The sequence below is a fragment of the Elephantulus edwardii genome, unplaced genomic scaffold, assembly GCF_000299155.1.
Source record: "Elephantulus edwardii isolate Elephantulus edwardi_28Jun2011 unplaced genomic scaffold, EleEdw1.0 scaffold00216, whole genome shotgun sequence".
Classification (NCBI taxonomy): Eukaryota; Metazoa; Chordata; class Mammalia; order Macroscelidea; family Macroscelididae; genus Elephantulus; species Elephantulus edwardii.
Genome location: NW_006399966.1, coordinates 3,286,074 through 3,301,898, shown reverse-complemented (window position 1 = coordinate 3,301,898; position 15,825 = coordinate 3,286,074). Strand labels below are relative to the sequence as shown.

At 43.1% G+C, this 15,825-nt stretch overlaps 1 protein-coding gene across 1 annotated transcript; it reads left to right on the top strand.

Annotated features, from left to right (window-relative positions):
• Positions 1-7,174: 7,174 nt before the first annotated feature.
• HEXIM2 (hexamethylene bis-acetamide inducible 2) lies at positions 7,175-12,354 on the top strand. Its single transcript, XM_006897876.1, is given in 4 exon segments — positions 7,175-7,201; positions 8,164-8,198; positions 8,200-8,227; positions 11,563-12,354. Coding segments are annotated over 4 exon segments (882 nt in total).
• The last annotated feature ends 3,471 nt before the right edge of the window (positions 12,355-15,825 follow it).

Below are 15,825 nucleotides of genomic sequence, written 5' to 3'. Positions count from 1 at the left end.
TGTGCTATAATAAATAGTTCAGATTAAATATAAAAATTATCTTTAGTACTTAAGTGTCCTTGGTTTCTTTAAAGCTGAAGAAGAATCATTGTTGAGTATTTGGGGAATGGAGAATGATTACAATTAAATCCTAAACATTTGTGTTAGGTTAGACAGCTGATGGCCTCATACTTCAGTTGTACAATCTAATTTTCAGCCAACACTTCTCTCACCACCCGCGGCAAATATGAGTGGAAGGAGCCTGCCTGATGCCAGAAATGGCTCTTGGACAAACTAATGAGTAGATTAGATAAATACAGGATAGTCCTCTGTGTTAAAGATACATAGAAGCAGATAATAGATTTAAAGAGTAAAAGGCTGTTTCAGGGATTGCAAGGATTTACCTTAATTGCCTAATATTCTAGTGCTCTCTGTACTTATTCCCAGACTCTCAAAAGGACTAGAAGCTATACAATTTTCCATGAGGATCAAATGAAAATAAAAAATGACCCCTCACTTTATAAAGTTTCTGGTGAAGGAAGTAAATTAAGTCCTTAAGGGCTGAGCTCTTCTTGAGCTACTAACCTGCACTGGTAACTGTTTAGATTCTTCCATAGTTCAGCTACTAAAAGGACTGAGAAATTCTCTGCTCCAAAAACAAACAGTAAATGACTGTTCTACCATCCTAGTTTTTATCACCCAGCCCATCTTTACCTGCCCCAAGTCAGTGTTTCCCCAGAGCCATTGCTTTGCTCAAATCACAAGGGATTCTTAACTTGCGGCCCTGGAAACCAGGTCAGTGAACTCCATGACAAATATAAACTTTATGTACATTTTTCTGGAGAGAGGGTTCAAAGATACTTTGAGATTATTAAAACTCTGCAAAGGTTTGCAGTGAAAGGGGGAAAGGCTAAACTTTGGGAAGCCTGGTTTTATATCCAAATGAAAATATGATGGTGGAACTTGAAATGCACATGAGCTTAAGCTACATCAATTAGTGAATTAAGGGAATTCATCCTCATCAGGCCTGACTGAACCAGGACTTTCAAATATGAACTGATCCTATTCTAGCAGATGGTCCACTGTAGATACTGTCCTTGCTTTGTCCTAAAGGTTATTAAAGGTGTATTTTGAAATAGTTTTCAATACTCCTGCTGTGACGTCATGCAGCATCCCCAGAAAACGGCTGGTTGGTGGAAAGGAAGCAACACTGCCCTCTGGCTTTGCACTGCAGAGCGGAGGCTTGGCTGTGACTGCTCCATGGGATGGATGCAGCAGTGAAAACCTTTCATTTTTAGATCCTTTTCTAAGTGAGGCAGGTTAACTATAAAGATCTTATTTGCTTACTAAAAAATTACAAAAATCTGGGAATACATTTGGTATCAGAAAAAGAAAAAAAGTTTTACTTTAGTAGTTCAGTCCTTTAAAAATACCAGTAATTCTTTAGTTAGAAGGAACTATCATAAATTACCTTGTGTTATGCAACTTTCTAGTATAAATTTTGCTTTCAAAAGTACCATCACTTTATTATTAATGTTCTCAACTGATGAAGTTTGTGTTAAATTTTGGCTTTCAGTGAACATTCTTAAATACTTCAACAGGAGAACTGCTCTACAAACAAAAGCCTGAGTTACCTATATTAAAGGAGCTTGTGATAACAAATCCCAACACCATGCTAAGTCCCCTCTGCCAAGCTTTTTAAAAACTGAGCTTGCTCAAAAGACTAGGCTTACTAATTTGTAATGTGTGTTCCCTTGTTTATACTGGGGAGCCTGGGTATCAAGCCAGGGAAAATGAGACAGCTATTTGGTTAATTTAACCTTCCTGAGAGAAGGAAGGCAGCATTTCTTAGGTTTGATTATAATATAGAAAGAGGTTCTTGGGATACAGGGTCCTAAGTTTCTTATTTGTGTTTTGTGGAGGAAGAGAATGTAGGTTCCAGAGAACTGAAAAATTGACTAGGTATTTCTAGAGAGGAAACCTAATAAAAACAGAACTAGGAGTCAAAAAATCAACTTCCTGCTGCACCTTTGATACCTGTGCAACTTGGTATCTCTCTAAATCTCTCAAAGCCTTAATCTTGTTTCATCAGCAAAATGAGGCCAACACTTGATTACTTCACATAACTGCTTTAAAATGACCATATGAAACAATTAGGGAGCTCTGGTGGCTTATGGTAAGAAACTGCATTGTTAATCCAAAGGTTTGAATCTCCAGTTGCTTTGGGAGGGGAGAAGATGGGCAGTCTCCCATGTGATTTACACCTCTGAAAATCTACTGGAAGGTCAACTGTGAGCAGGTTTCAATTCAACAGTATACAACAACAGAAAAGATGAAAATGCTCTCTCAAAAAAAGGAATAGGGATGTATTCCTATGGTTATTATTCTGCTTAAGACCTGAACAGTTAGCCAATTTTCACTTTAATCAGGATGAAATAAAATCCTCTGCTTGAGGAAATGAGAATAAATTTATCATGATGATTTTAAAGGTTAAGAGAAAACAAAAAGGAAATCTTAAGAATTAAAAAACCCACAATCCAACAGTTTTATCCTCAGAAAATCAAAGTTGACTACATTTAGTCAAATATTAGGTAATGCAACCTAGGTGTTCTAAAGGAAGACCCAGTGGCCACTTATACACTGCAGTAAGTATTCCTCATAGTGTGAGAGCAAAGTTAATACATTTAACTTGGTACATTTGAATTTCCTTTTGAAATTTCCTTTTTATATTTATACATGTAAGATCACTGGGATAAAACTTCAGTTTAACTCTCCTTTCTCATTTAGAATGCAAATGATAAAAGCTTGTAATAAATTTTTGTGTTTTGGGGTTTTTGGTAATAAACTATTAAAAGAAAGGAAATAGAAAGGGAGCTATGGTGGACTAGTGGCAAAAGATGTGCTGCAACTCCAAAGGCATGTTCTTCAAATCCACCAGATGCTCCACTGGAGGAGGGGCAATCTCCTCCTGTGCCAGTTGGCTCCGATTAGACAGTACGCAACAATAAAAAAGGAAATAGGAAACTGTAGAACAAAGTGTATGTCATACCATTTAATCTGGGCCCAAACCACTTAGTGGCAAAGATTCACTCTTTGGCAAATTTTCTTTTACCATTTGTCTTTGAATACTGGAAAGCTTACCATCTCATTTCATTACTTGTTGAAAAACAAAGGCTGGGAGGGTTCTTTAGATAGATCAGTAATTTAACTCTCACAAATCCTCCTGAGTAAATTTTTTCTTGGGTTTCACTTTAACGAAATTTCAATTATAACAAAGACGTAACAAAGGCAATAACTGCTATAATTCTAAGAACTGACGAATAATCTTTGCTCACTACCAATATTAGAATGGATGCGTTACCAAGAGGTCCATAAATCTTGAAAGAGCTAGTATGATTTTCCCATTCATATGGCACCAAAAGCCATATATATACTTGACTATAAAGTTTTTTTCAAGAACAGAAATTAAGAATTGTAATTTTTCTGAAGATTCACCAACTTGTGGAATTTGAAAAAGGTCTCCATCTATGGTGAGCAAAAAGATACTTCTGAAGGACGACTTAGGTGCTGCAGAGTGGTAATATACAAGAATTTGAGAAAATAATACAACGCCCTTCAAGGTGCTCAACAGAACTAGAACTACCTTTAAGAGGGTCAGGGAGGAAATTAATTCTTTTGAAGCCTGCATGAAACATGTAACTGTACATAATCCCAGTACAACTTTCAGAAGATCAAACTAAGGGACAGAAGACCAAACTGAGGAAAAGACGACCAAACTGGAGGATAGAGGGAATGTCGAAGAAGTCAGTCCTGAGTTCCTCTTGGTTATTAATATTAAAACCATAATGCATTTGAACAATTTTAAAAGAAAATGATGACAACTAAAGAGTGGAAAATGAAAAATCCACAAAACTGCAGAAATCTCTTTTATCTCAAGGGGACTTCAGCAAAATTTTAAAAAGTAATTCCTGCCTTATCTGCTCAGGCAGTCATGAGCCCACAGGAGCTGGTCATCAGACACACACACAAATTCCAGGACATCTTGGGGACACTTCTTGGCCCCCTCAAACACTGACCCTTGTTATGTCTACTTGACTGTCACATTTTTGAGCTGTTGTGGCAAAACAAATGTCCTAACTGTACTAACCTTGGAAGGAAAAGTTCTAAAGTTCTCAAATAATGATAGATGTTTCCGGTTACTAATGAGTAAATGGTAGGCACTGATACCATTTTTAAATTAGGAGACTGAAAAACACAGGGTTTGGAGAACTGGTCATAAACTACAACTCAAGTGTTAAGGGGAGAGCTAAGGAGGAAGCTGAAAGTCCTGGCTGAACATTAAATGAAGACTCAGCAGCAAAATGACCAGTTTGGCCTCATCCTCAGGATCTGGACTATAGCCAAGTTGATAGTAACACAAACAGAAATAGAACTGGCAGTTTCTAACTCCTTGGCTTATGTTTTGCCCAGGAGATAACCAAGGACCATTAATAAACTGGTTTTACTCCAGTTTACTTTACAAATGAGTAATGTATTTCTGCACCTCGTACAGTGTTTGCCACTTATAACATCCAAAGGTTTAACTAGATTACTTCACAATGGAGGATCAATCACAAGTCTGGGATTCTCCTTCATTAAATTCTTGGCAGCAAAACTTGATACTCTCTAATGCGCTTTTTAGCTCCTATGACTGTTTATCTGTGTCAGCTTTTCCTAATCCACATCTTGTAGTATAAAATGAACAGGACATAAAAGAAAAGTCAAAATGCAGCATAAATCAAAGTGTACTGAAGCTTCATTTAGCTTGGCAAAGGACAGGGAAAGGTTCAGATCTGTTGTTCATGGAGTTATTCAGAGTTGTCGTTGATTGAATGGCACCTAAACAACATGACTTTAATCTAGAGAATAAAAACTTGAATAAATGATGCTGTTTTTTACAATCTAGTCCTGAACATTTCTCACAGGACATCTTGGAGGGCAGGGAGAATAGTTAAGGCTATAGAGTTTTCATCCTTATGTCAAATAAAAAACTATTACTAAATGAAGCAAGTTTTGTTGGTGTAGTGGTGAAGTACTTGGCTAACAAAAAGTCAGTGGTCTGAACTCACCAACTACTCCACAGTAAAGATGTGGCAATTTACTTTGACAGAGAGGAACTCTGGTGGTGTATGGTTAAGGAACTGTTCTGCCAAGACAAGGGCAAGGGGTTTGAAACCACCAGATACTCCACAGGTGATTAGCAATCTCCTCTATGCAATTTACTGCCTCTAAAAGTCTACTGGAGGGTCAGTTTATTGATTCCAACTTCACAGTAAGTGATCTAGAGTGATTCTCCCTTGAGTCTGAATTAGTGGCAACATGTTTAGTTGGGACTAGTTAGCTGGTTGGTTTGTGGTGTTTTTTTTTAAAAAGGGGGAGCCAGGCTTCAGTTTTGAAGAACATTCCCCAGGATTCTTATTAAAGTCAAAGATTTATAAACTGACCATTTGAAATTGGCAATGAGATTCGCCCACAAGTCCATTCACTATCCAGTAATCCAGACACTTTTTTCCTACTTAAGAACTTCCATAGGAATCATTAACTGCCTTTTTAAACAAATCTATTATATGAACATATTCCTGAACAATAATCTATCTCTGGATTTAGGTTTCAAGCAGATAAAACTGGTTTAACCTCTCAGTCAAGAACAAGATTTTCATCTCGAACTCTGGTCTTTAAAAAGACCGTCTATATCACATAACATGAAGTGGCTAAATTCTACTATTTCTACTTTGCTAGTAAGTAACTAAGATCTACAGAAGTGATTTCAATTACTTGGAATTCCAGAAGCAGCTCCCTAGTAACAATGCACCACTGGCTGCAACATGCTCCCTATTTTTTTAGTTTTGGGAGAGGAAGAAAATTCTTTGAATCTCAAAGAATCTGTAGTCACATAAGGGCCATACTGGAATCAACTCGTTTTTTCCTCCTGAAGGGGCAGCCATTTCTCCAAAAGCTTTGGGGAAAAAAGTTATGGCTCGGATTTCAAAATGCAAACATCGTATCCCTGCAGTATCCAAGTGGGCCATTGCATTTTCTATGCCTGGGCTGGGGCGACTAGAGTTCTTTTCTTTCCCAACTGTAAAGGGCAAAGACCCATCCCTTTCTGTGTGAACTTTCAAGAGAAGTGGGACAGCATACTTCAGGAGTCTCCCGAAGTGAAAGCAGACGTGGGGGAGGCCAGTGATGGCAGGAATCGGGGATGAATGGGGAAACCTTTGAGGGTTAGGGCGCTCAGAGGTCTCCAAGCAGCGAGCTCGCAAAAGTTTTCACGTCTATAGGACCCGGGGGAACTCGGAGATCGCTACAGTGCGAAGACGACTGTTCCTTTTAGCTGCGCGGGCGGCGGGCCAGGCTGGTGAACGGGGTCGGGGGGAGATGGTGGTCGCACTATGTTCTCCACCTCCAGCTGAACGCGAAGCCAAGGTGAGGTCGCGCCGCCAAAGCCGCGACCTCCACCTTGTCCTGCGGCGCCAGCCTTTGGAACCTGGCGTGACCCCTCCACCTACACAGGCGAGGTGGGGGCCCCGTTCGCCGCCATACCCGGGCTGGATGGCGTTGGGGAGAGAACTTGGCAGAACTCAGCCTCCAGATCCGCGCCCTCGTGGAAACGAGGCAGAAGGGTCATTTCACCCGATCTCTCCCCTACTGGGGGCTCGGGAAACACGCGGTAATTACCCAAGAACCTTGACCTCTGTAAGGGGCGAGGCTACAGGGCTGCCGGGACGGTTTGAGGCCCAGGCCCAGGCGGGGAGACTCCAACCTTCGTCCCCGCCCCAACCCTCGGTATCACACCCCACCGTCTCCCTGAGCCGCCACTTCAGGCAGCCCACTCGGCCTGGCCTCTCCCCGCGCCCGGACCACCCCCCCATGGGGTGTTCTCACTGCGCAGCGAGTCCCTCCGCTGCCTCCTCCCAGCCCAAAATGGCGGCGGCGGCCACCGAGCTTCTCGTCGCTTTCCTCTAGGCCCTAGGATCCCTACGCACCCAGGCCCCGCCCCTCAGCCGGATCTTCTTTCTGCCCAGTCAAAATTAACGCCATCAATGAACTCTTTAATTAAGTTCGAGGAAGGCGACCCTTGTTGTGCTTCCGCACAGCTAATCGTTTTCAAAAGCAGGCATATTGACGTCTGTTCTGGCCAATCAGAGAACGGGAAATGGTGCGCGCGCGGAACGCTCCTCGCGCAAGGGCAGATGGGTTTTGGAGTTCTGCGATTTGACTGTTAGTGGGGACAGGGTCTCGGTCCGCCTTCGTAGCCTAAAAGGACAACAATCCCCAGCAGGCTTCGCGCTGTGCAGCCTGTCTGCACCGTCCCCTCGTTAGGGCCTGAGCGGCTTGACCAGAGCTTCTGCAGCTGCAGGACGTAGGGCTGAGACGTTCGAAATTGCACAGGCTGCCGCACAGAAAGACACACAGGTGTAGGGTGCGCAGCCCTTGACAGCAAATAGGTCAGTTCCGCCTTTGCCAAAATCTCTTTCCCAGCCATTTGCCCCTCTTGCAAGGAATTCAGCTCTTTCCCATCTGAATTTCCCGTCCAGCTGCATGTAAAGCTACGACTTCATCTCCCCTTTTTTCTACTCTCCATCTAGAGAAGGAGAGAGGCAAGCCAGGGTCCAACCGTGTTTCAAGAAGCATTGCCTTCGGGACCGCCCCCCCCCCTCCCCCGCCTCAGTTGAGGTGCAGCCAGGATTTCAGCCTCTTCCTGCAGTGGGGAAAGAACCCCAAGAGCCGCAGACTCACTCCCCTCCTAGTCTCTTACTGTAGATAGTATATTGGGAGAGTCTTTTTCCTTTGAGTGTTTAGACAAACAGAGTAGGCCTACCGTCCCCACTGCCCAGACTGGGCCCTCCAAATGGATAGGACGCGAGTTAAACTCTGACCTAGAACCTGAGGAACAGCACCCTTAATATCATCTGACCCCAGGCTGGATGCCGGCTTCAAAACCTGGGTGTGGAAGTAGCTCCAGGGCTTTCCTTTCTAAGTAGGGTGTGTGAGTCTGAAGTTACAAAATGGCTGCCAGTGCCTTACTAAAGACTTCCTGGGCAGCCTGCTCTGTCCTGATAATTCCCCCTTAGGACTTAGATTTCCGTTGTTGTTTTTTCAAGCAGGTATTTGTAAAGACATCTGCTCCGAAATTTGGAACAGAAGGTGATCCCTCCAAGCCAGACCAGCTGTAATGCAGTCACCAAGAACGTTGGAGGAGGCCAAGGTAAGCCCTGACACCGCTGTTTGAGTTTCCTGCACGTGGATCCTGCCAGCTGGGATCCTGGATTGGCCCAGGTGTGTTAGCAGATTAGGAAGACTAACATTTTTAATTGGGTCCCTACTACATGCTGGGCAACATGCCAGAGATAGTAATTCTGTGCAAGCTCATGAAATCTTAGTAGCCTTTCAGGGTAAGAGTCTTTCCATTTTATAGAAGCCAAGGCCCAGGGAGGTGAAATGCCTTATCCTAAATCATGCAGCCTGCAAACAACAGACCCAAGTATAAAACCAAGTGCTTTCTGATAACAGAACCGTTCCTTGCCTTCAAGGCCACAGAACTGCGTTGATTTTGCCCAAGCTGAGAACCGAGACTGAAGCAGAAAGGAAAGTTTGAACAGTTGATCTCTAATTTGAGGTGGTGGTGGGGAGTAGGCTATCACTCAAGAGGTATGAGAGAGGCAAGTTGTTTCAGGTCCCTTAGGACATCATTTCTCATCTGATTCTTGATGTCAAGCCAGTCCCTGACTTACGGCAGCCCCATGCAAAATGGACCAAAACACCTCTTGGTCCTGCAGATGATCAGTTGCAAATCAGAGCATGTGAATTGTAGGGGATTTTTGTGTGTTTTTTTTCACATCAGACTGGTAATGTGCCAACGTTGTAACGAGGTTTAAGGGAGGCACATGTCATACAAAACCATGAATACCCAATCATCAACGCTTATGAACTGGAAAAGGATCTACAATAGGATTTTTATTGGCTGGTTTCCAGAAGTAGATTGTCAGGCCTTTCTTCCTAGTCTGGAAACTCCACTGAAGCCTTTTCTGTGTCATAACAATAGCCACGCCTCTACTGACAAAGGTAGCTGCACACAAGGTGCATCAGCTAGAATCAAGCATGGGAGGCAAAAGGTCATCTCCATGCTACCCCTGAACGTCCAAAACCCTCCTGGCCCTTACAAGCTCTTATTTCTTCCACTTTGTCCACATTTCCTCCCTGTAGGGCAGGAGGGAACTTCCGAACCACACTTCCGCAATTTCTAGTGTTTTCAGGATTGATTTAATTTAGGGCTCAGCATGTTAAAACTAAAAGATTCAGAGAGGGCAAATGACTGACTTAAGTCACACAGCTTATCTGTATTACACTTACTCCTCATTTATCAACTATCTTTTTAGTCAACATTTTACATTTATGATAATACTTTAAAAAAAAAATAACAACCCATCTTTTGGACATTAATGACTTATATCTGTCAATAAGAATGCAGAGGTGTGAGATGATAGTAAGGTTATGTGCCAACTTGGCTGGGCCATGATTCTACATGGTTTGGCAATTTATGAGGATGCAGCCATTCCCTCTGTGATCTCTTGTGGTCATCCTCCGTTTTTACATAGGGTCATTTTCACTTAACCACCTGATCTTTGGAATATGTCATTAAGGTAGGAGTGATAGAATAATAATAGTAGTGGTACAGGAGGAAATAGCCTTCGAGAGGGAGTCAACATGTAGGCCCCAGGGGCAGGGCCAGCTCTGTTGGGAGGAAAGATCATCAGATGACATTTGCTGAGGGCTGGAAACAGGTAAGTGATTGCATATACACAAACCAACCATTTTGCTGTGTTGGTACTGGTCTTCTCCAGTTCTGTCTCGGTTGACAGTCACTGATTATGGCAAAGCCTGTTTCTCTTTTCTTTTTTTAACAGTGATTTGAGTAATTTATAAAACAAGTTAATTTTTCATTCAGCCATTCATACACATTCAGTAACATTAATTTGACTACACGTTATATAATTACCCTTTTCCCACTTCCTCCCTATTTTTCTGATTTTCACTAATCTTTTCATATTTCTCTGTGTCTCCTCCCCTTTAGTGCTGAACATCCCCTCATTGGATATTGCCTTTCCCTTCACAAGGGTCTCTTGTTCTTAATTAATCTACTGGTGAACACACTGAACACCACACATACACACAGGCACACTCTGTTGTACTCCCATTCACACTCACTCTCACATACTCTAACGTGCTTCCTTTTCTCTTCAGGAACTTTAGAATACACATAATCTATCCCCTGCTGGTACAAGACTGCATACCCCGTATCCCCACTGTACACTTTATGCCTGTATAGACTGATACATGTCTCTCAGCCATATTGTATATCATAAAATAACATATCTATGACAGTGGCTATTATTAGAAATTTCCCAAACCACAAATTTAGAGCAATTCATGCTCTATCCCCCACAATCAGTATTCCTACCCTCACCACACTGAGATAAACAGATGGCCTAAAGACATGCACTCTCCCACCACAGACACACTCTGGGCAGAATCCTTTCCACCTCTTAGATAAGTTCTGGAACTCTCTGAGTTCCAGACTAAAGTTGATTCTTCTTTCAAAGTAGAACCTCTTTCATAGCTCGCATGCAGAAGAAACCATCTTCTGTTTGGAATAAATACACTTGAACTTTCTTCCCCTAGAACTAGGGAAAGGAGAGCCTCACTGTGTAATATCTTTTGGACCCCCCCTTTTTTAGAGGCTTATAACAACACTGATGGAACCTTGTGTTAAGCATATTAAGTAGTGAACTGAACAGACCAAATACATTCTAATGGAGGGAAGTCAGTAAATGGTAACATGGTCATTGTCAGATGGGACGAGTGACTGAAAGGGAGCTACTGGGGAGGAGAGGTGGAAGCTACTTTTGGTAGGTGGTCAAGGAGAGCCTCTCTGAAGAGGCAACATTGGAGCTGATCCCTAAGGGATGAAAAAAGTTACTTATGCAGATAATCTGGAAGCCGGGTCAACTATATAATTTATAGGGCCAAGTGTAAAAAGGCCTCATTGTTTAAAAAATTACTCAGAATTTCAAGATGGCATCAGCAGAGTATTAAATGTGGGACTTCTGTGAATGTGGGGACCATGGTGCCTTCCCAGTCGGAAAGACATGCTTTCTAGGTAGCGAGAACAGCAAGTATTACTTGGGTTTCTGATTGAGCAAACACATCAAAGCTACTTTCCATCCCAGTCTTGTCTTCTCCCACTTCATTCATGCAAATAGTCTTAAGTGAACACCTCCTCTGTGCCAGGTACTGTTGGCATTGAAATTACAGATCGGGCAGGATTCCTGATCTCCTGTGAGTTTTACTTGAGGGTGGAGAGAGGTGGGCAGACACTAAACAGGTAAAGCCCAATAAAAATGGATGCTGAAGGAGAGAGGTTAGAGTGTGACTAGGCTAGCTGGCTGTGGGAACGGTCGCTTTAGGCTCAATGGACAGGGATGGTTACTACCAGGGAGAGACTGTCTATGAAATCTTCCTTGTCATTCTCACTCTCTCCAGAACTTCGGGGTTCCTGAGAGCCCTGAAACCACCTCTGAGCCTTATGATCTCGGAAATTCTCTGCCTCCCACACCCCGGATGGAGAGCCACTCAGAGGATGAGGAGCCTGCAGGGGCTGGTGGGGACCTGGGCAGGAACCACAGAGGTCCGCTAGGCCAGGGTCCAGAGGTCCGCTCCGCAGAGGCAGTGCTGGGCCGGAAGAAGCACCGCCGCCGGCCATCCAAACGCAAGCGGCATTGGAGGCCCTATCTGGAGCTGAGCTGGGCGGAGAAGCAACAGCGGGATGAGCGGCTGAGCCAGAGGGCCTCCCAGGTGCGCGAGGAGATGTTCGCCAAGGGCCAGCCAGTAGCTCCTTACAACACCACCCAGTTCCTGATGAATGACCGAGACCCTCAGGAGCCTAACTTGGGTATACTCCAAGGGTTCTCCCACCCGGGCTCCAGTGGGGAAAGTGAGGCAGGGGACAGTGATGAGCGGGATCAGGCTCGTGGGGAGTTCCTGCAGAGGGACTTCTCTGAAGCTTATGAGTGCTACCACACCGAGATCCTGCAGGGCCGCAGCAAGCAGGAGCTGGTGCAAGACTACCTGGACCTGGAGAGGCGGCTGTCCCAGGCTGAGGAGGAGATGTGGAGGCTGCGGCAGCAACGAGTCACCAGCCAGCAGCCCTCTCACCAGGTGGAGGTGCTGGCCGCTGAGGTGGAAAGGCTCCGCATGGAGAACCAACGGCTGCGGCTGGAGAACGAGATGTGGAGTCGGAAGGGCGGCAGCTGCGGGGAGGAGCTGGGTACCTAGGGGCGCTCCCCTTCCAGTTTGAGCCAAGGAGACCTGCCCATTGCGTACCCACTCAGACCAGCTGGGGTCTCAGGGAGGCAGATGAAGACCTCTCAGCACCTTGTCCCTCTAAGAGCAGCTAGAATTGATCCAGCCTTCCACCTTGTCATTTCCACAATTTATGCTTTATTAAAAAATTATTTTCACTCTTTAGACATTGCTTCTATAGTCTTTAGATGACTTCTCAAACTGATACTCTGTTAAACTCCCCCTGCCCCCAATTCTCCAGCCCTTTCAATTTATACCTAAATAATAGAGACGAATGTACTTGGGAGGTATTCTTGCTCTTTTTTTTTTTTTTAAATATATACGTAATACTTATTTATCATCTATTTTTTGTGTACTTGGCAAAAGGATTTTATTTATTTATTTTTTGCTTCCTTCTCCTTTAATTCTCATCTCTATTAACTGTCCAAGATTGATTCTTTCTGTATATAGTTTCTTGTTTTTAATACTTCATTGTGTGAGTGTTATACAATTTCTTTAGCCATTTGTCCATGGGTGGGCACTTGGGTTGTTTCCAGTTCTTTGGGTTATAAATAATGCTGCAATAAACATGGGTATGGATACATCTGTTGGCGTCACAGCTCTTCTTTAGGATATGCACAATTTATTCTTTGATGTTGTCTTACTCATCAATGAAAAGGTGTTGGTAAAAACTAACCAGGAGTGCCTAGTGTTCCCTTCATGGACTTTGGAAGGGCAGCCCAACCCCAGGCCAGTCCTCTCAGGGAAGTTAGGAGATTTGTTCATTGGCTACCACTTGGTCTCCAGTGCTTAAGTTCTGTTCTCTGAGTCCTGAACCTATCATGCTGCACTGAAGATTTGCAAGAGGGAAATGCTGAGGTGGGAGGGAGCTCAGTCAGAGGCGACTGGAACTTGAGATGCCAGCCGGCTGTAAGGAGCTGAGACTTTAGGACACAGCCACTCTGTTCCAGGGATTCCTTCAGAATTTGTTCCCAAACTGTAAAAGGAACAGCAGTAACATGAGAAAAGCCATGTCTAACTTCAACTTCTTCATAAAAGGAAACTGTCCCCATCAATAACATTCATAGTACCAAAGAGCTATGAGGTCAGATAGGCCAACCCCCCCATGCTCATCATGTTCCTTTTTTTATGAATCATTGGGTTCAATGTTCATTGCAAATTGACTTTCAGACTTTACTCACAGTTGTGGGGTTTATTAGGGAAATTGGTTGGAGTGTGGGGGAGACAAGGATAATACAGTGAAAGTCCAGGTTTAGTGAACAGCATCCCCAACAGACTAATTTCTCAATTAGTTCAGACAGCTTCTCAGTCAACAAGCCAAAGTCTAGGTTCAGTTCAGCAGCACAAATAAATCTCTGGTTTCCTTAATCTTCCAGCAAGCTTTATCTTATTGCAGTCACAAATCAGCGCTTCATTCAGTCGTCCAGGAACAAACCCTTTAAGTTTGGCTCTCCAGGGTTCTGTAAGGCTACATCTTGTCACAGTCTCACTCTGTTATATTGGTCCTACAGCTGTTGATGATTTGCAAGACCATGTGTCTGTAGTTAAGGTAGCTGGAGATCATGCTTCCAGTGGGAGTTCATGCGATGGATAGGAAAGCCAAATTTTAAAATAACTTACTGACACCACAGACTTTTCTAGCTATTATCTATCATAATCTGAAAGATCAACTTTCCCCTTACCATCACCTATATTCATGGAAGTACACCAGCCAGCTACTTCATGCCTTGAGTCTTAATCCCCTCATTTTGTATAGTCAGTCTCTGATTTACCCAGTCTTATCAAACCAGTGCTTTGAGGAAACCAAGCATGTTTTATTCTCTAAAGAGTCTTACAGTTGAAGCTTTGAGCATCTGCATCTATAAACAAAGATCCAGTCCAGAGAAAACCATAAGGTAACATTAATCAACACTAGCTCACAGAATGAAACATCTTAATCTGGTTGGGTTCTGGTCAGTGCCTCCCCAGCCATCTGTGGCTAGATCCAAATGGACAACAGCTGCAAACTCAGGAGTCCACACTTCTTGTGTTTCAGGCAGGCTGGTCCCTACACTCAACCTTAGCCTCATATAAGCTAAGTCAACACATCAGGGATCCTCAGGACTCCCTGCTCCACCAACCAGCAACCCTTCTCCCTTATCCATTCATCATGCTACGCGGACAGTGTAGAAGGAACATGTTCAAACTCAGCCTGTTCCTTTATTACTGTGTGTCTCCCATTTCCACTATCAAGTGGGCCCAGGTGGTTACTGCAAATTTAGCATACTTACCAGCTTTTTTTTTTAAATTTAATGAAAGTTTACAGAGACTTAGGGTTTCCAGTCATTCAATTTTGCACTTTTCTCCCTACCCACCCCCTCCCCCAATTCGCTGTTCTCCTTGAAAAGAAAAAGAAAAACTCTTTCATTGTTATGCAGTCCCTCCCCTGAAAGTCCATTCCACTATGCAGCCTTCACTCTGGACTTGTGTAATGATAAGAACTCCCATTCATATGTCCCTTTTAAGCAGTTTTCTCCCTCATCTGTTTGAATGCAGTATACATTATTCCTCTCCTCCTTTTCTGTCTTCCCTCAACCCTGATGTCAGTCCTGTTTTACAACAGTGGCCCTATGCAATATTTTTCCTTTTGTGACAGATATTTCACTCAGCATAATGTTCTCCAGGGCCATCCATTTTGCATAATATTTCATGAGTTCCTTGTTTTTCAATGGTTCATAGTATTCCACTGTGTGAATATACCAGAGCTTCTCTATCTGTTGGTTTGATGATGGGCACTTGGGTTATTTCTAGTTCTTTGCTATTGTGAACAAAGCCGCAATAATAAACATGGGTGTGCATATATCTGCTTGGATGACAGTTATGGTTTCTTTAGGGTAAATTCCCAGTAGTGGAATTGCCGTGTCAAATGGTATTTCTATTTGCAACTTTTTGAGAAAGTGCCATACTGCCTTCCATAGTGGTTGCACCATTTTACATTTCCACAGTGTATAGGGGTTCCAGTTTGTCCACAACCTCGCCAGCATTTGATGTTTGCTGTTCTGTTAAATTTTACTATTCTTACTGTGGTGAGATGATATAGTTTTGAATTTCATCTCTCTTAGAGCTAGCGATTTTGAACATTTCTTCATGTGCTTGTTGGCCATCTATCTAAATGTCTTGTTTGGTGAAGTGTCTGTTCATATCCTGTGCCCATTTTTCAATTGGGTTATTTATCTTCTTGTGATGCTCGAGTATTTTATAAATTCTACATATAAGTCCCTTGTCTGACATGTCATTACCAAATATTTTTTCCCAATCTGTGGCTTCCCTTTTGACATGTTGGGGAAGTGTTTGGATGTGCATAGAGATTTGATTCTTAGAAGGTCCTATTCATCTATTTTATCCTCTCCTGGTTGTTGTTATCAGCTTTTTTAACATCAAGCCCTGGAGAGGCATCAGCTTTAC